Source organism: Loxodonta africana, chromosome 16 (genome assembly GCF_030014295.1).
Source record: "Loxodonta africana isolate mLoxAfr1 chromosome 16, mLoxAfr1.hap2, whole genome shotgun sequence".
Classification (NCBI taxonomy): Eukaryota; Metazoa; Chordata; class Mammalia; order Proboscidea; family Elephantidae; genus Loxodonta; species Loxodonta africana.
The window spans coordinates 33492777-33519805 of record NC_087357.1 but is presented as its reverse complement, the minus strand read 5'-3'; the positions used below and the strand labels follow the sequence as shown (position 1 = coordinate 33519805).

At 45.9% G+C, this 27029-nt stretch overlaps 1 protein-coding gene across 1 annotated transcript; it reads left to right on the top strand.

Moving 5' to 3' along the window:
* The first annotated feature begins 838 nt into the window (after positions 1-838).
* On the top strand, positions 839-20282 carry HIF1AN (hypoxia inducible factor 1 subunit alpha inhibitor). Its single transcript, XM_003408975.4, has 8 exons — positions 839-1035; positions 1310-1560; positions 5502-5650; positions 7727-7872; positions 8714-8820; positions 9216-9279; positions 9514-9624; positions 10412-20282. Exons 1-8 carry the CDS (start codon positions 856-858, stop codon positions 10454-10456), a joined length of 1053 nt encoding a protein of 350 aa, XP_003409023.1. The 5' UTR covers positions 839-855; the 3' UTR covers positions 10457-20282.
* Positions 20283-27029: the final 6747 nt, after the last annotated feature.

Here is a 27029-nt window from a genome sequence, read left to right as displayed (position 1 = left end):
TGTTCCATGGATCAATCCAGGCATAGGTTAGCTAAATCTCTGCTCAGGATTTCACCACGTTGAAATCAAGGTGTTAGCTGGGATTGCCATCTCATCTGAGGCTCTGTGTCCTCTTCCAAGCTCGTGGTTGCTCACCAAATTCAGCTCCTTTTGATTGTTGGACTGAGGTCCCTGCTGACTTGCTGGCTGTCACCTGGGGTCTTCCTCAGTTTCTAGGGGCCACCCTCCATTCTCGGCCACATGGCAGTTTGCTCCAATGGGATAGTCTCTGCTGTAGCTGCTTCAAATATCCCTAACTTCTTCTGTCTCAGACCTCTAAACCCAGGTTAGTCTAGTGATTAGGTCAGGCCCATTCAGGATAATATCCCTGATTGCCTCCCTGACTGGTTTCCCTGATACCTTGAGTTCATCTTTTTTATTAACTCCAAGTGAACTGATTAGGAACCTTAATTACATCTTTGCCATATAATGTAACTAAATCACAGGAGTGTTATTCCATCATATTCACAATTCTGGCTCTCATTTAAGGGGAAAGAATTACACAGAGCATGTACAACAAGGGGTGGGAATTTTGAAATCCATCATAGACTTCTGCCTCCCACAGCCAGTCAAAAGAACTAAGTAAACAGTAGAGGTAGTTGATATGGCCTTTATAACTAATATAAATTGAAAATGTGGGATATCCATGGTCGTCCAGTAAGTCAGATTTAGACAGCGCTCTCCCAAGCCTCGGCCTCGGGTCCTTGGCGTCACGGCACCGCTCTCTCGCGCAGTCCATCTCTATGGTTTCCGTTGTGGTTTTATCCGGAATAGGCGGAGCTTCCGGTTCCGGCGGGGCCGTCCCTAGCGGCGGAGATGGCGGCGGCGACGGCGGCGGAGGCTGCCGCTTCGGGCTCTGGAGAGCCCCGGGAAGAGGCTGAAGCCTCCGGCCCCGCCTGGGATGAGTCTCAACTGCGCAGTTATAGCTTTCCGACCCGGCCCATTCCGCGTCTGAGTCAGAGCGACCCTCGGGCGGAGGAGCTTATCGAGAATGAGGTGGGGGCGGGGCCGCTCCTAAAGGGCGGGGGAAGGGTATCGGTGGGAGGAGAGGTCAGAGGCGAAAGATGTAAGAGGTGGTAACAGACGGGGTTGTGGACTGGAGCTTAAGGGGTGGTAGAGAGGGAGGTGAGGAGAATTGGGATTTGAGGGGTTCATGTTCATTAACAGGAGAAATTATTCTGAAGTTGGAAAGTAGTTGTAATCATGAGAGAACTCACCAGTTCCTTGGCGCGACTTAGATTTTTTTTTTTAACCTGGTGTTTTCGCTTAGGAACCTGTGGTATTGACCGACACCAATCTTGTTTATCCTGCTCTGAAGTGGGACCTTGAATACTTGCAAGAGAATATTGGCAACGGGGATTTCTCTGTGTACAGTGCCAGCACCCACAAATTTTTGTACTATGATGAGAAGAAGATGACCAATTTCCAGAACTTTAAGCCGAGGTCTAACAGGGAGGAAATGAAATTTCATGAGTTTGTTGAGAAACTGCAGGATATACAGCAACGAGGAGGAGAAGAGAGGTAAGTTTCAGATCGTGGTTTTCCATTGAATTTAGGGTATTCATCTTCCTTTCCAGTACTTGTTTGAAGGAGGAGTTGGGTGAGTAGAGATTGGCATCTCACATCTCTGGATTCCGGCCGAATGAATATTTTGCTCTTCCAACCTGTGAGGGGTTTGAGTTGTTCCTTTTTTTTTTTTTAATTTTTATTGTACTTTAAGTGATAGTTTACAAATCAAGTCAGTCCCACACAAAAACTTACATATACCTTGCTACATACTCCCAGTTTCTCTCCCCCTAATGAGACAGCCTGTTCCCTCCCTCCACTCTCTCTTTTCCTGTCCCTTTCACCAGCTTCTAACCCCCTCCATCCTCTCATCTCCCCTCCAGGGAGGAGATGCCAACATAGTCTCGAGTGTCCACCTGATCCAAGAAGCTCACTCCTCACCAGCATCCCTCTCCAACCCATTGTCCAGTCCAATCCCTGTCTGAAGAGTTGCCTTTGGGAATGGTTCCTGTCCTGGGCCAACAGAAGGTCTGGAGGCTATGACCACCAGGGTCCTTCAAGTCTGAGACCATTAAGTCTGGTCTTTTTATGAGAATTTGGGGCCTGCATCCCACTGCTCTCCTGCTCCCTCAGGGGTCCTCTGTTGTGTTCCCTGTCGGGGCAGTCATCGGTTGTAGCTGGGCACCATCTAGCTTTTCTGGTCAGGCTGATGTAGTCTCTGGTTTATGTGGCCCTTTCTGTCTCTTGGGCTCGTAATTACTTTGTGTCCTTGGTGTTCTTCATTCTCCTTTGATCCAGGTGGGTTGAGACCAATTGATGCATCTTAGATGGCCACTTGCTAGCGTTTAAGACCCCAGATGCCACTCTCCAAAGTGGGATGCAGAATGTTTTTTGAGTTGTTCTTAGTGATTGTTGGAGCTACAGCTGACCAGTTCGTTAGCTTGGGAAATGAGGGAATGATTAGGCTTGAACTGTGATTCTGTATTTTTTTGTCTTCCTTTTCATAAAGTGAGACTCAACAGTTGCCTAGAAGAGTCAGAAAGATGAACAAAACGATGAAGCTGAAGGCATATGCCCTATTCACACTGAGAAGTCATTACTTGACTTTGGTTGTTTCCATTTGAGAGTTGCCAGGTAGTCTAATTTTTTAAAGAGAAGCCAGAAACCAGGATTTTTATTTAAAATCTTTTGGGTTTTTAGTGGATAACTAATTCATATTTTTGAAAACGCTGCATGAAAGCCAAACAAAAAAGCCTGTATTGGCTTTAGCCCTGAGATTGCCAGTTTGCATCCTTTGCTCCAAAGCATTAAGCTGGTTGCAGACAGTTCAAGTGAAAAAATTTTATAGATTGTTGTGGTTCTGGAGTAAAGAATATCAGGATCCTCTAGGGAAGATCAGATTAGGTTGGGACTGCTGGGTATGTTTGTCATCAGTGTCCAATTGTGCCAATGATAACAAACGCAAGACACATATGAGAGAGTGATTCTTTTCCTATGCTTTTATTTTGACTTATGCAAACAGTGTCTTACGTGGTCATAGACAGCATTCAGTCCTATACTGTAACATTTCCTCTGGGGAACTGGTTTCATTGAGTAGATGAATAGATCCGTGTTGTTACCTCATGGTGAATGGTAATCACACATTTGGTACCCAACCCTTGGCCTCTCCCTAGTTTTCTGCGTTAGTTCTCTTACTGACTCCCTGTCAGCAATATATGGCTAAATGAATGGATTTGAAATATGTTTTCCTTTTTCCTGGCATCTAGCAGTTGTCTTAATGATGGGACTTTGACCAAAAGAGTTTCCAAGATCTGAATTGTGATTGATCTCTTTCTGTCTCGTAAAGACTGGTTCAGTTCAGTCGTCTCATGCATCAGTATCCTCAAATTTAACAGTATACACACACACACAATGTTGAGAGAGCGAGCTTGATGTAAATGGTGTTGGTAAAGTGTATAATTCTACTGAATGGACATGTTCTCTGGAATGAGTATGAGATAAGACACATGAATCTGGTTCCTCAGCCACTTTTTAAGTTTTTTGTCTTCCCTACCCCCTGCACCCCAATTATTGTTGTTGCTGTTAGTTGATGTTGAGTGGGCACTGACTCATGGTGACCTTATGTATAACACAATGATCTTTGGTATATTTGAGCCCATTGTTGTGGCTGTTGTGTCAACCTATCTCTTTGAGGGTTTCCCTCTTTTTTGCTGACCCTTTACTGAATGTGATGACCTTTTTTAGGGGTTGATCTTCCCCGATGACGTGTGTCCAAAGTAAGCAAGATGAATTTTTGCCATCCTTGTTTCTTAGCATTCTGGCTTTATTTCTTGTTCAGGACTGATTTGTTGGTTCTTTTGGTAGTCCATATCCTTCACCAGCCCCACAACTTAGATGTATTAATTCTTCTTCTATCTTCTTTTTTCATTGTCCAGTTTTCGCATACCTCCCATAGTGAGAGCATTTTGCCTCACTGAGCATGAGATATGAGTATAATTTGTACTGTGTATGTCATGTGAGTATAATCGCCTATAATGGGTGATTTAAGGAATTGTCATGGAAAACTTTTTACTATGTGCAAGTTTTGTCCTACCGGTTGACTTTAACACCAGACAATTCCATTGTATAACTGTGTAGGTTGTTATGATTGTGGGGTAAAGTATATTAGGATCCTCTTTAAGTCATTTTTGGCATTTACTGTTCAGGTGTAACAGGACAGTTGTTTAGGTTTATGTTTGGTAAATGTCCCTGTCTTTTTCAAATTTACTTGAAAAATTTTTGCATGAACATGTATATAATCTCTGGAGAGGGTTCATAGGTTCCATTTGAGTCTTGAAGAGTTCTGTGTCCCAAACAAGATGTCTAAGTAATGTGCCTTAAACATTATGGCTTTAGGCAGTGTGATACCTTTGAGCCTTTTGGACTAACATTCTCAGGACTAGAACAAAGCTGCTTTGTGTCTCCTCTGTGCTTCAAGCTTACCCATTTCTTAGTAATGTCTTTTGTGGAGCTTGATCAGGTGTGCCTGGGCTCCATATCCCTTAAATAACCTCTGACGTTTCTCAGGGAGGTTGGGAACCCTGAGCTTGTTGAAAGCCTGATGAGGTATCTTCCATTTTACTTCAGCTATAGAAGGCTCCTACAGATTGGTGACTGAACCAGTCAGGATAGTCTAGGCTTCAAGCCAGAGCTCAACAGCTTAAAACAGCAAAGTTTTATTTCTCACTCATGTAATATGTTCATCACAGAACACCTGGGGGCTCATCATTTTCAGTCTAGGACCCAGATTGTCCCAACTAGCTGCTACCTGGAACTTTGCTGTAGCAGAGGGAAAGATGTGGCAGTAGTGTGTATTAGTTCTTAAAGTAAGAGTTTGGAGGTAACCCGAACTACTTCTGTGGGCGTTGCATTGGCCAAAGCAGATTAAAAGAGCAAGCCTGACTTCAAGGGGTTGTGGAAGAATAACTGTCCCACTAGGAGGGAAGTAGTTCTTGGTGAACAGTAATGCAGTCTATCACAATGGCCATCAAAGGTGAAAGGGGATATCTCGGGCCTGGAGAGTCTCTAGAGCAAGACTGATTCATCGTTCTGGGATCTGTGGATAGGCTTCCAGAAATCTATAGATTTGTGTGAAAAGTTCTGTGTGTATGTGTGTTTTTCTGGGGAACTGGCCTTGGATTCTTAAAGAATTTGTGCTGTGACCTGGAGAAGGTCAAGAGTCACTTCTTTAAAGTAAAAAGTTTGGTGTTGAAGAGAGCTCTAAGAAAGATAGGAAAGAATTCAGCGTGTGAATTCTCCTGTGATCATTTAAGTTGGCTAATATTCACGTGGCTACAGCTATTGTCTGGGGAAATGCTGATGCGGATTTGGGTCTGGGTTTGTATTTCCAGCTGCGGGGAGGCCATGTCAGGGACTGTGTGCATGCACTAATGTGATTTTCTTCTTGGGGAACGTAGGTTGTATCTGCAGCAGACACTCAATGACACCGTGGGCAGGAAGATTGTCATGGACTTCTTGGGTTTTAATTGGAACTGGATTAATAAGCAGCAGGGAAAGCGTGGCTGGGGGCAGTTGACCTCCAACCTGCTGCTCATCGGCATGGAAGGTAAGAAATCTTTCAAAAAGCAGCATGACTTAGAGCCATACAAACCTGATCTCTAATCCTGTCTTCACCACTTATTAGCTCTATGACTTTGAAAGAGTCACGTAATTTTTTTCAGTTTCAGTCTCTTTAGCTATAAATGAGTACGATGATATCTTGTAAATAGTTGTGAAGATTAAGTGAGATATAACGAATGTTAGGAGCCCTAGTAGCACAGTGATAAATAGCGTGGCTGTTAACCAAAAGGTCAGCAGTTCGAATCCACCAGCTGCTGCTTGGAAACCCTATGGGGGCAGTTCTACGCTGTCCTGTAGGGTTGCTCTGAGTTAGAATTGACTCGATGGCAATGGTTTCAGTGTTCTGTTTTGTTTTTAATGTATGTTAGGTCTTTATGATAGTGTCATGCTCTCTAAGAAGAGTTCCCTTTTCCCTTCCTCAGGTGCTGTGCGAGTGTATATATTCAGGTACTAGGGACCTCTCTGAAATACTACTTAGTGCTGTTGGATTTGTCTGTATTCAGAAGATTTTTATCCTCCCAAAAGAGGAGAAACTTTTTTTTTTTTTTTCCAATTTAATTTTAGCCTTTTCTTTTGAACAGATAATACGTTCATGGAGTTGAAAATTCAGAAGGTATAAATGGCTATGGAGTGATAAATCTCTCATTCATCGCTATCTCTCAGCCTCCCCGTGTAGTTAGTTGCTTATGTATCCTTTCAGAGACTTTTACACGTACAAAGCAAGTAAATGAACATGTTCTTTTTTTTTTTTTTTTTTTTTCTGAATATGAGGAAAGGCCTTTAAACTCCAGTCAGGAGGAGGAGAGCTACTTAGGGGTGGGATCATTCCCTCATTCTTACTTTTCTTTCTGGCACTAACTCAATGCCAAACCTAGAGTAGGTACTTAGTAAATGGTGAATAAACTGGGTTGAACAAGAAAGTAGATTTTGTCAGGTACAGAGTAATTATTGTCGTTCACCACTGGGCTCTGTGAAGTCTCTTCTTCCCCTTTGATTGTCTTTTCTTCAGATTCTGTTCCTTTGCTGCCAGTATTAATAAAGGCTTCCAGCAATGCAACTTATGAATTGACACTTACCTGCTCCCTTGTAACTACTTCTTACTTGGCCAGCCAGTAGCCAGTTCTGGTTTACTTAATTCTAAGGTTTTCTGTTCCCTTGCTTTCCTGTGGTTTGGGTTCAGGGAAGCAAATCCCTCAGGCAGAGATAGGAGAGAAGCTACCCTTCGAGGATGCTCAAGAACTCTGAGCACTCAAGAAAGCAGCTGTCATGGCGTACCCAGGCAGAGCTGGGAAGTGTTTTCTAAACTCCATACCCTGCTGAGGTGTGTGTTCAACTCTGAAGGATTGTGCAGAGGATAGGCAACAGATGTGGCTTCAGTCAAAAACAAGTAGCTGGAGCATCCGTACACTAGGGCAGAATGAATTAAAAGATGGTGATCATGTCACTTTATTCAGATTACACAACACTGTCCTCAGGAATCTGATACGTTTCCCCCCAGACGAGACTCAACAGCCCCAGTGTTACTCTAAGAAGTGTTGTGTCCCACAGGTGTGTTGAAGTGGGAGCAAAGGTTGAGAATCTTTGAGTTCCAGAAGAGCTGCCCAAAGCAAGTGCATATTCATACAGCTTAAAGTGACTGCTTAAGTCCGTCAGAGTAGATCATTATTGACACCAGTAGCTTCTGTTTTGCTACCCTTGAATTCTTGCCGTGGTCAAAAAGATTATAAGTACACCCAGTATGTTACTTTTTGCCAGGCTTACAAGTATCATCTTTATGAGCTATTGATTCCAGTGAGGACAGCCGCCATCATTTAGAAAAGTCTATTTGCTAGTCAATCTTGGATACTTAGCCAGTGATTGTTGCTAGACTTATTACCCATTAAAAGTGTAACACCTAATTTGTTGAAAGTTGTCATTGCAGTTTCTCTGATTCTGCCTGAAATTTCGGTTAGAACCCTTAGTTTGGAGGGCAGGCTGGGCTTCTGTACAGTGCTGGGCCCTAAGTTCCAGCCTGTGCGATAGAGCCACTACTCTGGATAAGATAATGTCTTTCCTTTTGCAGGAAATGTGACACCTGCTCATTATGATGAGCAACAGAACTTCTTTGCTCAGATCAAAGGCTACAAACGATGCATCTTATTCCCTCCGGATCAGTTTGAGTGCCTCTACCCGTACCCTGTCCATCACCCATGTGACAGACAGAGCCAGGTGAGCATGTGTAGTCTGGGGAGGGTGTAGAATTCTAGAGTCTAGGAATTCCTTTGGGATCAAAAGCTGGACTGTCTTTCCCCTTCCCTGTGGTGGTATGCTGGGTTTGGATTACAGGCAGGTCTTGCCTTACAGACAAACCCAGAGGATAATTTCATAGTACAGCTTATATATTCCGGGCTCCTTTGGTGGTCCCCCAGTGTTTGGAAGTATAAACAGCGCTGTAGAGCTAATGCTGGAGGGCAGACCCCATCATTGGTGCTGGCAGACTCTGGTTACTCTGATGGGCTTACAAGTTCATAGAACAAAATGCTTGTGTCTCCATTGGATTTACTCATTGTTTTCTTTTGCCATGGATGCTACCTCTCTCTGATTTGGAGAAGGGCAAATAGAATTGAGATGTGTCATTTAGTGCATTTGCTGGATCTAGGTGAGGTATATGGCTGACTTTGTGGCCAGCCAGAGAGGTCATCTCCTCTCTTGAGGAGAAGGTTGCCCGGCCACTTCACGTAGGAGTCTTTGTCAGAATATGTTTTGGGGAGTAAGTTTCTAAAGGTTTGGGTGAAGGATGAGTGCTAGTTCCCTCATATGCTCAGGCGGTGGTCTCCTTACCTCAGGAGCACTAAAGCCTAGGATTCTTTATCACTTACCATCATGCTCAGAGAGAGATAGAATGTGTGTGTGTGTGTGTGTGTGTTTATTGTGAGTTGTGTCTTCTGCAGGATATAAACTTAAAAGCATATTTTTTGACTACCAAGGTAGCTAGCACATGAGCAGTTACTGACAAAGATTTGGTGATGACTGATATTTTTTTTTTTTCTCTCTGTCTTGAACATCTCAGGTGGACTTTGACAACCCTGACTATGAGAGGTTCCCCAATTTCCAGAACGTGGTTGGCTATGAAACAGTGGTTGGCCCTGGTGATGTTCTTTACATCCCAATGTACTGGTGAGGAGGGGGCTAGGGCTGGGGGCTTCTTGGGAGCTTTCTCTCCCATTCTTTGAAAAGCCTTACCTGTGTCCCTTCTTCTGAATTGCAGCAGGATTGGTCCTGTGTGGTCCACAGGAAGGTTGATATATCCTGATATGAATATACTGAATATGGGGGAATTGACAACCCTATTTAAGTCCAAAGAGGCTCCAGAGGCTTGGGGCTGGAGAAACTGTTCTTGGTTCCTTGGTGTTTGGAGACTGAACACTACTGCTTGTAGCCCTAGTGTGTGTTTTACAGGATGAGTATATAAAGATGCTCTCTTCACTCTTTGCGTTAGCTGAACACTACCTGGTTTTCTATTCCTATCTCTGAAAGTATCGGTGGCAAACAGCCTGTTTGTTTTCTTGCAGGTGGCATCACATAGAGTCATTACTAAATGGGGGAATTACTATCACTGTGAACTTCTGGTATAAGGTGAATATGGTTGATTTTTTTTAGATGGGATTAGGGTGTGGGGTAGGTGTAATAAACGATTTGGAGCAGGGCGGCGAGGTGGACTATCCCTGGAAATGATTCCCAGGTCTCTGGGGAGATGAAGAGAGTAGGATTGAATTGGGCTTCTTAGATGGGAGGATGGTGCTGGGAACAGTGGGGTGACACTGAAGTCTGCTGCTAAGGGCATTTCCTGAGCTGCTGCTTCCTTCACAGGGAGCCCCCACCCCTAAGAGAATTGAATATCCTCTCAAAGCTCATCAGAAAGTGGCCATAATGAGAAACATTGAGAAGATGCTTGGAGAGGCCCTGGGGAACCCACAAGAGGTATGTGGCTGCCCCCAGGTGGCACTCCTATGGCTCAGTGGGCTGACTGACCAGAGACAGTAAGAATTGGTGAGACAGTCTCCATAGCTCCTCTGTCTCAGTATCTGGTGTCCTCTCTCTGCATAGAGGTTATGGGTACGTTCAGAAAATCCTTGTTTTCTGGAGAGAGCTGGGCTTGAATGGTGGATCAATTAAAATCTGTTCCATGCTAGTGATAATGTTCCCCGTGGGGCTTGTGTGCCAGCTGGGGACCCCTAAGGGGATTCTTCTGGACTGGGAAGCGAGCAGTAAAGCATCTCCTCGCAGTATCCCAGCTGTGCCAAGGCAGCTCTAGGTAATGTTGACCTGCTTCCCACACAGGTGCTCCAATGGCCAATTGAGTAAATAGAGGAGGTTTGTATTTATAATGCTTTTACCTCCTTCCTGTGGGTGGACGTGCATCTGGAGGGCCTTTAGGATTGGGAGGTGGCACCAGCCCCAAGTACAGGTGACCTTTTGAGAGACTATAGAGGCATTTAACACTCTTAAGGTGCATTTGAGAAACATGTAGATGCTCACTCTCGGGTGTTTGGGGTTTAGTCCCTTGGGCCTGTTTGTTAGTTTGGTGCGGCTTATAGGTACAGAGCATTGTGAGATCCCAGAGATAGAGTTGTGTCCCAAAATACTGGATTGACCTCCAGGAAGAGTTGGTTAGAGGATTTACAAGGTTGAGTTCTCCAGATATGCCCATCCAGCTCTAAGGCCAGGGAACAGGCAGTTCTGACTGGCTCCTCATGTCTCTTCACAGGTGGGGCCCTTGTTGAACACAATGATCAAGGGCCGATACAACTAGCCTGCCAGGGGTTCGAGGCCTCCTGCCAGGTGACTGCTATCCCGTCCACACCGCTTCATTGATGAGGACGGGAGATTCCAAGCGCTAGTATTGCACGCTGCACTTAATGGACTGGACTCTTGCCATGGCCCTGGAGGCAGGTGTTTGGGGCAAGGCAGGGAGGTTGGCACTCCACTCCCATTTGGAGGGACTTCTTGCCCTTGCCTCTTGTGCCCCAGCACCTTTCCTCTCTGCCCCCCCTTAAGTCCTGCATTCAGTGTATGGAGTCCCAACTTCTGAGTGTCTTCATGTCTGTGTGTGTCCGTCTGTCAACCCTGGGATGTATGTGTGTCTGTTCCTTGCAACCTCAGTGCCTCAGCCTGAGAGAGGAGATGCTTCTGGGACCCCCACTGCATCTGAACTGCAGGGCCAGAGCTATCCTGACCATTAGGTCAGTCTGCCCCCCTCCAGCTTTCACACAGTCAGACTCTAGGCTGGGTAGGAATGGCTACTGGAACTTTAATGGGGAGAGGGAGGAGGAGGCTTACCTTTGAGAGCCTGACAGCTGTCCTGTGAGAAAGAATTAGGTAGGGTTCCAGCTTAGACCTTCAAACTCAGGCCATACACAGGAAGGAGCCTTGTGACATGAGAACCAAGGATTGTGCATAAGTTCCAAATTGCAGGCATATACAGCTTCTCTTTCAGCACCAGCTCTTACTCCCTGTGCAGGGCACCAAGGGAGTTCTCCTAGTGGTGGCTTCTCTAGGTTCTTGGGATGCACGCTTCTCTCTCTCTCCCTCTTTCTCTCTCTCTCTCTGTGTGTTTGTGTGTGTGTGTGTGTGAGAGAGAGAGAGAGAAAGTGTGTGTGTGTGCGTGCATGCATGTCCATGCTGGCCAGCCTCTTCAGTTTACCAAGGTTCTCTACTGCTTAACCTTGTCCAGTGGGACAGTGCAGTAGGAGTCCAGGGAAGTACTGCCTGACCTAGCCTAAAGCATTTTCACTCAGATTTTAGCCATTGTTTGTTGGTCAGGTCTTACTGCAACCAGCCTGAGGCTGACTGCTAGAGCCTCAAGGCCCTGTGGCTCTCCCTGCCCAGGCCACATCCTCTACTCCTGCTGAGCTCCCTGGCTGAGTAGATGAAATGGGGTCAAGCTTAGGCAGCTAACTCACCACCTGTCATTCACCTCAAGGCAAGGTCAAAAATGTAGCCTTGCCTCATTAAGCCAGCGCCTCTGCCAGACCCCACTCTAATGCCCTGGAAACACCCTCAAAAGTCAGGGCAACTTATGGAGCACAGAAGTGGAATTTCCTTTTCTGTTCATAGCTACTCATGGGAACCCCTCTCAGGGCTGCAGCTTACAGCTAGCTGGGCAGCTGTGCACTGTAGCACTTGAAGGGCTGTCGTTCACATCTATTCATTGAGAGTAGGGCCCTGGAGTGAGTGTGATGGCCCTCTCTCTTATCACCTCCACTCCCATCTCCATCCCCCTTCTCACTGAAAAGAAAGAGGAGTTGGAAGTCTCTGCCCCCCCTCTCCCCCTTTTTTTTTTGCCAAAGGTGTATTTCCAGTGTCTGAGCTATGGCTCTAACCCCCAAAGCTCAGTTTACAGTGCACTAAAAATGGACTGAGAGGATGTGTGTGGATGTGTGTGTGCACCTGTGTGTGTATTTGGGGGGAAGGGATGTTTGTGTTTATTTTTAGAACCTCATTCTGGGGTTTTCTGATAGAGTGGGTGTGCAAACATGGTACCTTTTCAAGTGTAGTTCTTTCAAATATAGCTAATCTTGAAAAATGACTGAGTGTTCTCCATCTCTTGGGAAAGAGGAGCGCAGCAAAGAAAACGAAGCAGACTGAGGATGAACTTGGGCCACAACCATACTTAGAAAGGTTGTAGATTATGTTCACGCTCCTCAGCAGGCCTGCTGCATTCCTGGCTCAGCCTTAAAGATGTGGGCGATGTGCAGCAGGGAGGCGGGTGCCCCTCAGCTGGTCCTCACTGGGTGCTGTGCTGACACAGGCCTGACCCAAGGTGATGGCCAACTGGGAAAGGCTAACTTTGAAACGTTCACAGGATTGGTCCTGATCTTTGGGTAATATAATAGAGGCCCCCAATTATTAGCTTCCTGATACGTGCCTAGTGCTTTTATCTTTGTTCGTCGCCATCCTACAAGGTAGGTATTCTCATTTTACAGATTTAGAAATGGGCTCAGAGAGGCTAAGTGATTAGTGGCAATCAAATTTGAACCTAGTGCTGTTTGATGGCAAACCCTGCTCTTTCCATTCCACCAAACTCTGTTGATTGTCTTGCCTTAATTCTCTCCCTTGTACTACAGCGTCTGGCCTCCATTCTCACGCCACTGGGCACTGTATGGCACAGGCAGGCTAAACCAAGAGGGTTCAGAGGATCAGCTTAGGGAGAAAGCTCTTCTGGCCTCCAGCTAAAAGCATCTTGCTAAAACTTCCCAGGAGACTGTAGTATGGGTTAAGAGTTCTAGAAGGAGGTATGGAGACCTGAGTTCTAGATTCTATTGTGTTACTTGTGTGTCCCGTAATTTCTCCCCAGCATGCATGTTCATCTATAGAACTGAAAGCCTAGTTCTTGGTGGTCACTAAGAGCCTTGACTCCTGTTCTGAGATCAAAGCTTCTCCCTTCACTCACCTAGGCTAGGGCTCTTTAGGCTCAAGTTCTGCTTGTGAGGGAAGAAACATCCTCTGCAGTTGGTTACCATCCATCCTAGCGGGCAGGATGGGAGGCATACACACCGAGGGAGTTGGGGATATGGGCCTATATAGGGGTCGGCCAAACTGCAGGCTCCTGTTTTCACACCAGCAGGTGCAGAGGAAACTACCGTTTTGTGAAGTCAAATATTTGTTGGGGGGTTGGTGTTGGGTGTGGGGGAGGGGCTGTTCTGGGCATCAGTTGAGCAGATGCCCGGGATGCCTGGGGGAGACCAGCTTCCTCTACAAATCAGAGCTCTAAATTACAAGGTTTTTACCAACGTGAACAGTTGGGGGAAGTCGTCTGCTCTCATTTGCGTAATGGTTTCTGTCACTGGTGATTAGACACAGGATGAAGGAAAAGAAATTTGACAATTAGGAATGAGCGATCATTAATCTGAATCTGTTAGGAATCAGAGAGGGGAAGGATCCTTAGCAATGGGCCTGCTCAGTGTGGGGATACACTCCCTCCCTCTGCCACCCAGAGACCTCTAGGTCACACACCCTTTCAGTATTCCCACAAGTGGGCTGAGCTTGTATCAAGACTGGGTGGGCCTGAGATGGATACAGGAGTAGACATTTTTGGGCCTGAACCAAGAATGATAAAGATAGATGGGTGTCGAGTACAAGCTACCGGGCAAGGAGTAACGAGAATAGTTTTGACGTGTTTAGCGTTTGCAGAAAATGTCTTTGTAATAGTCAGCACTTCCGATAACATCACCTGTGACAAATCCAGTCCAGCATAGCAGGGTGTGGAGAAAACCAGGTCTTTCTGAAACAATCAGATCGTGAAGCCCTATCATTGTGCTCTCAGTGTGGACCACGTTAGGGGAAGGAAGATCAGTGGAGAACAAAACTCCTCCAAATCCCTGGGCTCCCCGTGGGAGGGCATCGTCACTCTAGGCCCCCCAGCAATGCTGATTTGTTTGTCTTTTTATGTCAATACAGCTGTGGTTATATGGGGTGCATTGAGGCCCCTGGCCCAGATGTGTGAGCCAGCGATAAGGTTAACTAACTGGCTGAGTTTTACCGTGTAGAGAATCCCAACTTGGATCTTCCAGGTCACCGAGTTACCTTACCTCTCACCTCCTCAGTCTTTTCAGACTTTAAGGGCATTTTTAAATTGCACCAGTTAGTACTTGTTCCTCAGTTTTGTGACTTGAATGCAGGGGTTCCTTAGATCAGAGGTCCCCTCAAGGAAGCATGGGGGGTGGAAGTGGGGAGGGGTTCTCTGTGTCCTCTGAGAATGTGAACTCCCCAAGAATAGGCCTTTGTCTCCTCCCTCAGTGAATTCCCTACATTTGGATCTTCTACCCTTTAAAATCCAGTGCAGGATTTAGTAAAGGAATTACCCTCTAAACAGTTTTACACTAGACTGGTAGATGACAGGAGAGGGGTTATCACCCAGAAGTGGCTCATAGAGTTCCAAAGGCACTGACCTTCCAGCCCGTATTCTCTTCCCCTTTCTCAGGAACCTGCAGTTGTTTGTCCTCTAGCCCCCTGCCCGGTTCTCTGGTGTCTTCTCAAACTGCCTTCTTTAAAGGAATGTTCCAGCTTCCCTTTCCAGAAGTCCTTCAGTTTCTCCTACCCAGCTTCCCTCTGCCCAGTCTCCAGTGCTTCCTTCAGCAAGGTCCTTTTTCCTAAAGAGTTGCCATTCACCTTAGGAATTCCTTGGCTATGTCGGGATAAAGTGACACTGTCCCTAGGGCTGCTTTCCCTGGGGTCATTCTTGTTTGTCGTAGGTTTGTCTTTTCTGAGCGTGGTAGCTGTTTTTGCCTAAGGCTAGTTCATGTGCTCCGTGTCTACCCCATCCTCTTGCTGTTCCTCTTTCATTTCTGCGCATCCTGGTTTATCTCTCCAACTGTGGTGGCCCTTTCGGCTTGTCGGCAAGATCTATCTAATCCTCACAAACCTGGGATCCTGAAAGGAGCCCTACTGAGCACTTTCGGAGCATTTCTGAAGGTCCTCAGAACTTGGCAAACTTGAGACCCAGGAGCCAGTGATCAGTAGGCCTCCAGAGAGTAACTACAGAGGGTGGGGGTTAGGAGACTCCGCAGGAGTGGGGCTGGGCCTGGCAAGTCAGGGTGGAAGAGCTGGAGTGTTTGTTTCCATCTAAATGTGTCCTGTGTGCCTTCAGGTCTAGTGGTTCAGAGATGATGGGCATTTTGTGAATGTCTCATTTCTTTCAGGTGTCTGGCGATGCTCTGAGTCACCAAGTTTGGTTGAACTCTGTAGTCCAGTGGTTGCTGGATGGGGAACAGCATATTGAGTAGTCAGATGTCAGGAGTGGAGGTCTTAGATGAGAAAGGCTCTGGAGGGCTGGGGGTTAACAGAAGAGAGGTCCCAGTGGTTAGCCTATAACCACATAATCACTTCTGCGGGAGCTTAAATATGATAGCTGATTAAAGAAGTTAATAAATTGGGCCCTGCCTTTTTCCGTACCTAAACTCTGGTCTCTAGGCAATATTTTGGGAAGGAGAATGTGTCCTTTAACTTCCAATGGGAAACAGTCTAGCATAGTGTTTGAAAGCATGGACTTTGGAGTCATGTCTTTTTTTTTTGTTTAGATTTCTAGTTTTGCTACTCACCAGCTGAGTTTGACCGTGGTTGATTCACTTAACCTCTCTGAGCCTCAGTTTCTTCACCTATGATGATATGTGGGGCGGGGGGCGGAGTGTTGAAAATACTGCCTCAGGGTTGTTGGATTAACTGAAATAATGTTTGTAAAGCTTTAGCACTGTGCCTGGCAAGCACTTAATAAATGGTTGTGGTGGTTATATTTATTATGTGACTTATTCAAATACTTGGTTTCAGTGATCACTAAACAGATTTCCATGATTCCTTCCCTCTGAAGAAAAGCATAGGGAAGAATAAGGAGAAAGACCCCTGAGAAGCCCATACTGAATTGCGTGAGACAAGAGTCTTGGCTCCTAAACCAGTTCCAGAGAAAAGGAAACAAAGATTGTCTGATGTCTCTTCTCCCTGGTAGCCAGACTCACAGCCATACATGTCAGCCTGGGGTCCAGGGTGAGAAGCTGTCAGGTATGACCACCTACAGGGGCTGTGATCAGTTAAATGATTTCCCATTACACATGGAGAAGCTGTTGCTACCTCACACCATGAGACACTGTAGCAGTCAAACCAGGCCCCATTGATTCAGTTTTATCCCATTTCCTTCAATGTATTTAAATTATGTGTATATTAAGGCACAGGCATTCAGAAGAGAATTCAGAAAAATAAAAGGCTGGAATCTCAGTAGCTACAATTTGTTGAACTATTTTGCTCCGGGCACTATACCCATGTTCATACTCTGGTTCAGTGGGGGAGACAAGCAGGCAGTTGGAGTTACGGGTGTGCAGAGGAGAAGCAGCTGATCAAGCTTAGTCATTTAGGGTAGGCTTCCTGCAGGAAGTGGCAGAGTCTAAGTGGATATCTGGAAGATGAGTAACCAGGGGGTGGGGCATGGTAAAAGACATAAATTTCTTCTGTAGCTTCTCATTCTCCCAGTCCAAAAACAAACACTCCTATATGTTTAAGGGTTTTGTTGCAAATCAGAAGAGCAATGGACTCCTGAAAGAAGAAGATGACCCTTGGGTCAATCATAGAAGTCTTTGAAAATCATTTTAGTTGTTTGCCTAGATCTGTACTGCAGTGCACACGGGTTGAACATGCTCATTTGTAGCCATTCTGCAGTCCTCTTCCTCAGAGGATTGTGGAGGGGACTTCCTCTTGGAGGCAGCGTAATGTAGTGGTTGAGAATGAGAGCTTTGTGTACCTGGCTTTGAATCCTAAATCTGCCGTTATTTGTAACCACGGGAAGGTGACAAAACTACCTGAGACTCACCTTTATTTTTATGGGGCTACATCACCTTCCTTGTCAGATAAGTGAAATAAGATACAGAAAGGCTTAGCAGAGTGTCTGGCCCATAGCAAGGGCTCAGTCATTGTTAGCTCCCAGTGGCCCCTTCCAAAGCCTTTACCTCTCCCCTGTCTAGCTTCCTGACTAAGATCCTCTTTCTAGTCTCAGAGCATGTCTAGGTATCAGTTCATGAGCAGAGCATAAACTTCCCAGCTCGGGTTAGCAAGCTACTACCCCTTCTCAGTGACCTCTTACTCTCACAAGAACCCAATCACCACCTTCATTGCTGGGGAATGATCTTCCAAAATTTCTTCCTGCAATAGTAAAAATACCAAAACACTGTCAATAAAAATAAAAGGCATCAGGCCTGCTGCCCCCCAAGAGGATAGAAGGATGGTTCCTTCCAGAGGCATTGGAGGCTTGTGCCAGCCAGCAGCGCAGTCAGAGGGCATAGAGGAGATGCTGGCGTGTGTAGTTTGCACAGAGGGCAGGGACACAGGAGATTGGTTCAGAGGCTGCCATGTTAGTCTAGAGGCAGGAGGATGAGGGCTTGAGAATTACAGTTCTTAATTTCTTAATTGTAACCTTTTGACCATGTTGTTTGAGCACCACCCCACACATTTTACAGTTGGTGTGGCCATTTTTTCATAAGGGCCTGTCTGATGTACTGACAAGAACAGAGGCTTTGAAAGTGACTCCTGGGTTTTAATCCCCACTTGTCACTTTCTAACTCTTGTCGCCTTGGGTAAGTTATAAGTTAATGTCTCTAGGCCTCAAAACCTTCACTTGTGAGCTGTGGGAAATAGCACATAACTTGCACATTGTTTTGAGGGTTTGTGGTAATGTTTTTAACCAGCTCAGTGTGGGTACTCAGGATATAGTTTATTATGAAGCCTGACTGTCATGAACAGAGTTTAGTTAGTGCTGGAGAGAAAGAATCTACTGGTTGCACAGCTTTTCTGATCCTACTCCGACTCTCAAGGCACATTGTTCGAAGTGGAATCAGAAGAGAGGACTTAGGGTGGAGGAAGCAAAATGGGGAAAAGATCATAAGGTTGTGGGAGGGACTGAAAATTCATAAAGGGCAGGGCCTGAGACAAAGATAGCTTTGCTAAGGTAGGATCTTGGGAAACAGAAGCAGAGACCTAGGTTCTAGGTTACCACCAAATCCCTGGGAAAATAAAGGGAGAGAGTAGCTGTGGAAGATACAGTATGGTTGAGTAGAAAGAACACAAGGTTTGAAGCAATGAACCTAAGTGTGAATCTTAGATATACCTCACATAGACTGGGTGTCTCGGGGCCTGATAGTCTCTCTATGCTTCAGTCCCCTCATCTTTAAAATTGGTGAATAATACTGCTACCTTCTTTACAGGGTTGATGGGACAATGTGTGGAAAATGCTATGTAAACTGAGCGACATATAAATGTTAATTGTTGGGTGTTGCTGGGAGTTGGGGTTCTGGAGAGCTTTTCTAGAGTGGGTGTGGCACAGAATTGCTGGGGTCCCAAGATTAGAGCCTCCTACTTTCCTAGCAAGAAAGCAGTAAAGCAGCGTTTTCCACCAAAATAGTGTTCTTTCACTTCGCCAAAGTTGACCAGTAATGATATAAGAAGGAAAAGCTGTGTGGTGAGAAAGCATAAGTTTTAGAGTTACACGGACTAGGTTTGAATCTTGGTTTCACCATTTACTAACAGCAGGATGGTCAGGTTGCCATCTCTGAGCTTTGATTTCTTAGCAGGCTGCCCTCATGTGGCAATTGGGAAAGAATGAGACAATTCAAGGAAAACATGAATTCAGTGCCTAGTAAAGTGCTCAGTGAATGTTAGTTCCTTTCCTTCCATATCTTTTCCCCTTAGGAAACATCCTGTTTATCCAGCATAAAAAGGAACTCAGTTGTTCACACCTTTTCTAGGGTGAGATCAATTGCCCTGTGGGAGTGGGAGTGTGATGGGAAGAATCATGGAGATGGGGCAGGACTCTACAGTGTTAGAGATGAAGTGGGGATCCTTTCGTCATCTGGTTGGCGTGGGAGCAGGACACAGAAAAGGCCATGCTGAGAGGTGAGAGTTTCAAGAAAAGGTAATGCTGAGTGCTCAAATGGAAAAGCCAGGCATCATGGGGCAATGTGGAGTAGAGGACAAGACACTGAACTGAGAGTAAGGAGATCAGAGTTCTGTCAGGAGAATGACCTTAGGAATTGTGACTACAAGTCAGAGTCACGAGAGAAATCCTGCATTCAGCCAGGTATCATCTTAATACCTGCAAAGGTTGTGTTCCTCCCAGAAAGGAAGGATATAAAAAGAAAGTAGAAAGACATTTAAACGTTTTCAGAGCCAAGGAAATGCACCACCCAATCAAGGCGTATAGCAGTTTAGGTAGGGTTCTAGGCTTCTGTGAGAAAATGCAGTTAGGTGCTGAAGAGCATCAAATCCAGGGATATGGCTGGGTATACCACCTATTTTAAGTGATGGAAACCTTGTGATAGGCCCTGAATAGGACTTTCTGGGTCCTTTCAGAATCCAGCCAGTAGTCCAACTAAATGCCTCAGCTATCTGAGAAGGTAACCTCCGAAATATATGAATGGTATCAATTATTTCCTTGATAGGTAAGCATCTTTTAATGCCGGAGGCCCTAGTATGAATGATAGGCAGGTTTAAGAACATTAAACCCATAGTGTTAATATGCTTGCTTTAAGGAATCTGTGCAGTTTGTATTTTAAGTCCTTGACATGTGGAAGAGAATTTGCCTGTTAAAGTAACAGATTTGCCTTGTAATTCCAGTTAAAAAATGTCGAGTAATTAGACTTAAAATTTCAAGTTGAAATTTTGCTAAATTTCTATATCATTTTGGAACATTTGAAATGACTTCAGATTTGCTGTATTTATTCATTAATTTATTGGTGATACAGTAATTACTTGGGAAAGTATTTTGGTAAAGTAAGGAAGTACTTAAGGACACCACATATATTAAATGTATCAATGCCATTTAAATGCTTAAAAAGTTCAATTAACTATAAACTGGATCAGACATTAAATCAAGCTCCTTTGTTTCATAAGCAAAATAATAACGGGTTGCCGTAGGTTGGCATCAACTCAATGGCAACAACAAGAGCTGAACTTAAAAAAGTTGAGAAAAGTGTCTGGACAAAAGGATTTTGGATAAGTAACTTTGAAAAATAGAGTATGTTTTTTAAACCAAAGTAATTGCTGAATATTCCTGTACACAAAAGTCACCCTGGTAGACATAAAAAAAAAAAAAAAACAGGGAAGATTCTAATTGGTGAATTACCACAAAGCCAAGTCACTTCACCTCTCCAAGTACCATGGATCTGGCAGCAGTTAAAAGGTGGCTGCCCCAGGTCAAATTCGAGCCACAGAGGTTTTTGTTTGTTTATACATGCTTTTGAAAGTTTTTAAACTAGTTGACAGCATTTAAGATTAAAAAAAAAAAAATCCAAAAAAAACCAACTTCCTGGCTTCTCTGGAAAATTGGAAGATCTGGCAGCAATGAAATTACGTTTTCACGTGGCAACAGTGGAGCCGAGTAGCAGCTGCCTCCTTGGGCATGTTCCTTCCGGTTTGCTGGAGTCTCCACTCTTCTTGACGCTCTTACACCTGGTTATGACACACTTATGTCCCACATAGGCATTCGTGTGCATGACCCTTGAACTGGAAGTTCTCTGAGATTCATAACAGCTAACATTGTATAGCCTAGAATTAAAAAAAAAAAAAATGCCATGAGCCAATTCCAGCTCATGGCGACCGGATTTGTTACAGAGAATTGTTCCATAGGGTTTTCTTGGCTGTAATTTTTATGGAAGCAGATTGCCAGGCCTTTCTTCCATGCTGAGTGTGTTCAGACTGCCAGCCTTTAGGGTAGTAAAAAAAACGAGTACAAACCATTTGTACCACCCAAGGATCTTAGAATAAGGAAAAGTGCCGGCCTGGTCCTTTCATCCCTACTCCAGCCAGGCTATCTTTTGCCACCTGACCTCACCCCAGGACTGGTCCCAGTCCCTATAGGAAATATATAAGAGATTCCCAGGCACGGACTTCTCAGTGTTTGCTGCTCTTGTCTCACACCAGACTGGTTGCTGGTCCCCTTTCTCAGACACTTTGCCTGGCTTCTAACCTCATGTCTCAGTTATGTGAATGTCCTGATCACCTCCTTAGTTTTTATGGCCTGTGAGGGGCCCCAGGCTCTCTGCTTTATGAAGCTTTCATACCTAATTGCACCTTATCTTTCTGGCCTGGTTCAGAATCTCCTGACTCATTCTCGAACCCTGACCCCATCTCCATCACTGCCCACTGTCTAGGCAACATGGTTACTCAGCTGAGGGATGGAAACTAGATTGCTGAAGGTTCAGGAAACATAGGAGGTGAGATTGGAGATGTTTAGGTTTCCAAGCAAAGGACAGAGGTAGAAGCCAACCAGCGTTTAAGGAGGCAGCTGGTAGAAGGTTAGGGAAGCCACTGTACTTATTTATAGGCAAAGGAAAAGGAGTCAGTGGGAGGGGAGATATTGAAGAGTCAGGAGAGAGAATTTAAGTGTGGGAATAAGGTCTCGGGAAGCACAGAGTTGTGGGATAGGAAGTGATTAGGCAAGGTTATCACCGAGGGAGACCCTCAAGCTTAGAAACATCACCTCAGGTGGCCAGGAGGGGGCACCATTGGAGGTCTGTAATCCCCTAAAGTTAATGGTTAAACAAATGATGGTGGAGGCTTGAGGGTAAAAAGAGGACATGATGTTGGGGGCCACAGCCTGGGGCAGAAGAAATTTCCAGCTAAGTAGCTGACAAAGCCTCGCAAATACCTGTAGACATAGCAGAGACATCTGAACCAAATGGCCATAAAGCTTCATGAAGAGCCAGACCCACAGACGGTTGATTAATAGATTCTTGTCAGCCTAGACTAGGGAACTCCAGCAGAATGCCTTAGGGTTCAGTCTGGGCCTGCGTCTAGTCTGACGTTTTTATTGACAACTAATCAAGGCAACAGGCTCATCAAGTTTGCAGGTGATAGAGCTAGGAGGGGCAGCTAATACTTTGCATGAAAGAGTCAGGATTCAAAATGATTTCAACAGGCTGGAACACTGGGCTGGAACCAACAAGATTAAATTTAACAGGGATAAATGTTGAGTCTTGCACTTAGGTTAAAACAAAATCAATGACATAAGTACTAGGTGGGGGGAGGACCTGGCTTGACAGCAGCTCATGAAGAAAGGACCTGGGGGGTTTAGTTGACTGCAAGCTCAATATGACTCAACTGTGTGGTGTGTCTGCTAAAATACCTCTCATACAACCACGAGTTGCATTAACCAAAACAGTCTCCAGATCAAGGGAGGTGTTTCCCCACTGCTTTCTGAGATGATCAGGCCACCTCTGGAATACTAGGTCCAATTTGGAGGTCCTTTTTTAAGAAGGTCCCTGGCAAGTGAGAGAATATTTTCAACAGGCAGCCAGCATGGTAATGGGTCTGAATACTGTCAGAAACTTGCCAGAGATTCTATGGTGCTGAGATTCTGGAATGAAGGGTAGAGGTCTAATCCGACCCTAGGTAAAAACAGCTGTATCTGGGGCACTTTTCTGGGATTTGGAAAAAAACAGTTGTTTGCTTTCCCTCACTTCCTGTAGGTGCCCAAAGGCATTGGCCTGTAACTCTCATCCCAGCCCTTCCTGAGTCAGGGGGATTAGGGCTAGTTAGAAGGGATCTAGGTTGGAGGTCAGCATGGGGGTGGGTAGGAAGCCAGGCAGTGATGTGGGAAGAAATCTGAAAGTGAGGACCTCATGCACCATATTTCCCTCGCACGCATGCAGTCCCCACTGAGGCCACGGCGTGGCGCCCTAGCACCACTCAGGGATTCTGAGCCATTGGCGGGAGCGGAGTGGGCGGTGAGGCCGAGGCTGCTTCTCGCACCCTCCACGGCGGGGCGCCCGTGGGGCCTGCTCTGCGTAGGCGCGGTCAGCCCAGGACTCCTGTGTAGCTAGAAGACATGGGTGGTATGGAAAAGTCCGCCTGCGCCACAAGCACACGTGGGTTCCAGATGTGACTTGTGTTGGGGCCACATATTGCAGCCTTAGCTACTCCGCACGTGGAGTCTTGTGTGTTCGGGCGTGGAGCCCGTCGCGGAGAGGGCCGCTCTTCTGACTGGAGGGCTCCGGGAGCAAGAGCTCCATCACTGTGGGACCACCGAAGAGCCGAATCTCCGGTGACTGCCTTCGAGACTGCCACCAATTTACCTGAGCTCTGTGTGTCTGGAGCGCCTTACTTATGTAAAGCAGCTTAACTGCCAAGTTCACAGCATTGTTAGAGGATTGAATGAGTCAAGCATCCAGAACAATTATTCTGAACTGTTGCAGAATCACCAGAGGAGCTTGTTAAAAAATGCAGATTTCTGGCCCAACCACCACAGGGTCAGTTAGTAGTTCTGGGCAGGACCAGGAATCTATTTTTAAGCTCTTCATATAATTCTGATGTTCCTCATATGTCACTTTGAGAAACTGACCTAGGACATAGAAAGCCGAAAAAACCAAACCCATTGATTCCAACTCAGTGATCCTATAGGACAGAGTAGAACTGCCCCACAGGATTTCCAAGGAGCTGCTGGTGGATTAGAACTGCGGACCTTTGGGTAAGCAGCTGTACCTCCTAACCACTACACCACCAGGGTTTCCGGGACATACAAAGTTACCTAGTAATTAATTCTCTTCATTTCCGAGTCCTTGGGAGGGACAGTGTGAAGATCATGGGGCTGGGATGGCAAGAGCACACAGGCAAGCTTTCCAGGTGACCCTAGCCAAGATGGGGGGCAGGGGAAGTGTCTGGAGATGGGGGTATGATGTGTAAGATCAAAATAGATGTTTGAGACCTGGGGAGATGGAATGTACCGAGGTGCTGGGTTGTTGGCACCAGGGTAGGCAGCTCTTAGAGGGAATGACGGGGGAGTGTTGAGTGTAATGACTTGTTGAAGGGGATCAGGTCAGAGTGTACTAGGAGGAAAAAGTGGGACGGAAAGGAGCTGATAGATGGGGTGGAGTACGTTGGGGTTTTCTTGGTCAGGAGATGGAGGTTTGTTATGATGGTGCCAAGAGAATGGGGTGATGAAGACTGCCATGCTCAATGAAGCCCCGTGGGGGCAGCCGTGCTTCGTGATTTGTGGTGAGACATCCAGCCCCAGGCTTCTGGCAGTTCTCTCTTTTGAAGTAAGAGGGGAGGGGCTGCTCCTTAAGAGCTTCTTGTGGAACTTTCCAGCCCCCAGTGGTATAGGTGAGTATGTGTGTGTCTGTGTAAGGGGAAGGGCTGTATCTTAGACAATGAGATGCTCAAAAGTCCCTTCCTGGACTTCCTGTATGATTTGAGGAGAGGGAGTGAGTCTTCAGGACATTCCCCTGTCTCCTACCCACTCACACAGAATGTTGTTTGGCCCTCCTGATTTCTCTCCGGTCTCAACATCCCAAAAAGGGGGGGGATCCTCTTGACAGTTCCCCAAGAGGAACATGTGGATGTCAGCTGACAGAAGACACCCCCAAGAAACTCTGAAGACCTTCTAAGAGGAACATTCTAGAAAGAATCCTCAAATTACCAAGTCCTTGAACACTGAACTGGAAGAGAATTTAGACACCATCCAGTGCAGCCTCTCCCAGCTTGGTCTTGGGGGAGTAGATACCTTATGTGAATGCCCTGCCTTTGAAGATCCCAAAATCTGATATGGGAGACAAGACTCATACATTACGTAGAGAAAAGGGAGATACAGTAAAGTCAAATGCTGGGTTGTGAAGTTCTGTCAGTAAACACCTAGGAGGTCAGAGAGGGGTGAGAGCCTACCAAAGAATGCTCCCTAGAGGACAGCAGCTGGAGGTGCACCTTAAAATGAGTAAACCAGTCGCTGTCAAGTTGATTCCAACTCATGGTAATGCCTACTCATGGTGATCCTACGTAGTTCAGGGTAGAGCTGTGCTCTCTAGGGTTTTCAGTGGTTGATTTTGCAGAAGTAGATCACCAAGCCTTGAACTTGGAACCTTTCTGTTAGCAGCCGAGTGCATTAACCATTTGCACCACCCAGGAACTCCTTAAAATGAGTAGGATTTATTTTCTGATTATTATTCCATGAAAAATGAAGGAAAAAAATGTTGAGATGGGAGAGTGGCGCATGTCGGCCTGTTCTAGAAAGATAAATAAGAGGAGCAAAGCTACAGAGGTTGAATGAGCACCTGAGGTTTAGAGGACAGTGAAGAGATCAGCTTGATTGGAGGACAGGAGCAATTGTTGGGGCAGAGTGAGAAGGGAAGAAGGCTGGGGGCAGGAGTGAACATCCCAGAGCAGCCTTTCCCAGACAAGAAGGAGAAGAACCAAGAGAGTGGAGGTCCTTGAGATGGAGGCAGGGGAGAAGAAGGGCCTCACCAGGGTCAAACTCTGAACAGTTTGGGTGCAGGAGGTGGAGGTGAGGGTCCCTTGAAGGTCATTGGAGTTGTGATTAAAAGATCAGCAGAATGGTAAGTTGGCGGAGAGGAAATAGGGGCAGCCAGTATAGACAGCTGTAGGTTATCCTTTGAGAAGTACACAGAGGGGGACTGGAGATAGGCCTGTATTTTGAAAAAGAAGCTGCAGCAAAGCTTTATTAATCAGAGGGAGATGAGCGAGTTTATAGACAGAGGAGAAGGAGTCATTGGAGGGAGAGAGATTGAAACCACTAGAGAGCAGACTCTTGGAGGAGCCAAGCTCTAGAAGGGAAAAAGGGACAAGGAACTAGGACCCGGAAGAGGCCAAAGCCTCAGAAATGGGTGGAAAGGGATTCAGTCAGGGCCCCGGCTTTGTTCTCCAAAAAAGCAAGAGTCAAGGTTGAGAAGTTGGCTGCTCTAATTGAGGGTGGCCAGGGCAGGACTGGGCTGGAGGGATGCGGAGGGAAGGGTGGAATTGCTGTTGTGGGGAATTTGGTTGGGAGCCAGAGGAGCAGTCTGGATATCTGATGTGTTGCCCAGTAGAGCTGGGATGCAGTGGAGCTGGACTGGGCCTGATGCTCTGAAGCAGGAGTCTGCTTCCAGGAGCAGGATGGAGCAACCAGGCCACAGTGTGACACAATCACAACAGTTTCAGGCCTAGGGGCTAGGACACCCTGAGGGCAGTTAGTGACCTCATGTACCAGCATGGGGGTCAAGGGCCTGATCCCTGGAGTCAAGGGTTGAATTCAAATGTGAGTCATTATTATTATTTTCAAGTATCTCAGGTGGGATCTGGGTGGAGAGAAGAACACGAGGTGAAGAAAAGAAGCACTTGCTTTGTGCCAGTTACTGTTCTATATGAACTAATTTAATCCTCACAAGACCACTATGTGTTAGGTGCTATTATTATCATTACCATTTTACAAATGAGGAAATTGAGGCTCAGAGAGGGGAAGTAACTTAGCCAGGGTCACACAGCCAGTTGATGACACAGTTGGTATTCAGAAAGTTTTTCTGATTCTAAAGTCTGTTCTTGTTATTATCCCTTTTTATCAGTTACTAGGTGGATGACCTTAAGCAAGCTACTTAATTATCCCTAAATTTCCTTATCTGTAAAGTGAGAATAATATTACTATCTTATAGGGTTGTTAGGATAAAGTGAATTAATAGCTATGAAGAGCTTAAAACAGTGTCTAGTACATAGAAAGTGCTATTCAAGGGTAGGCTATCATTGTCATCCCACCACCGTCATCATCATTATCATTACTCCTCACAACCTCCAGCAGAAGCTAAGGACTTTGAGAAAGGTGAAAGAAGATCCTGGGACATATTTAGAGAGGATTGGGCAGTGGGCGAAGGTGAGAAAAGAGTATCCAATGAGTGGACCACAACCACAGACATTGTTGTTGTCATGGTGGTCTGGAGGAACTACTGGCTTTTAGTGGGTGGGAGCTAGGAGTGCTAACAGTGGTCAGTCACATCCCAGTTGAGAGTGTGCAGGAGAAGCTCAGCTGGGAAGGGTGCTTAGGATTTAACTCCTCAGAAGAGTAGTGGCTCTGGAGATCAGAGAGCTGCGTG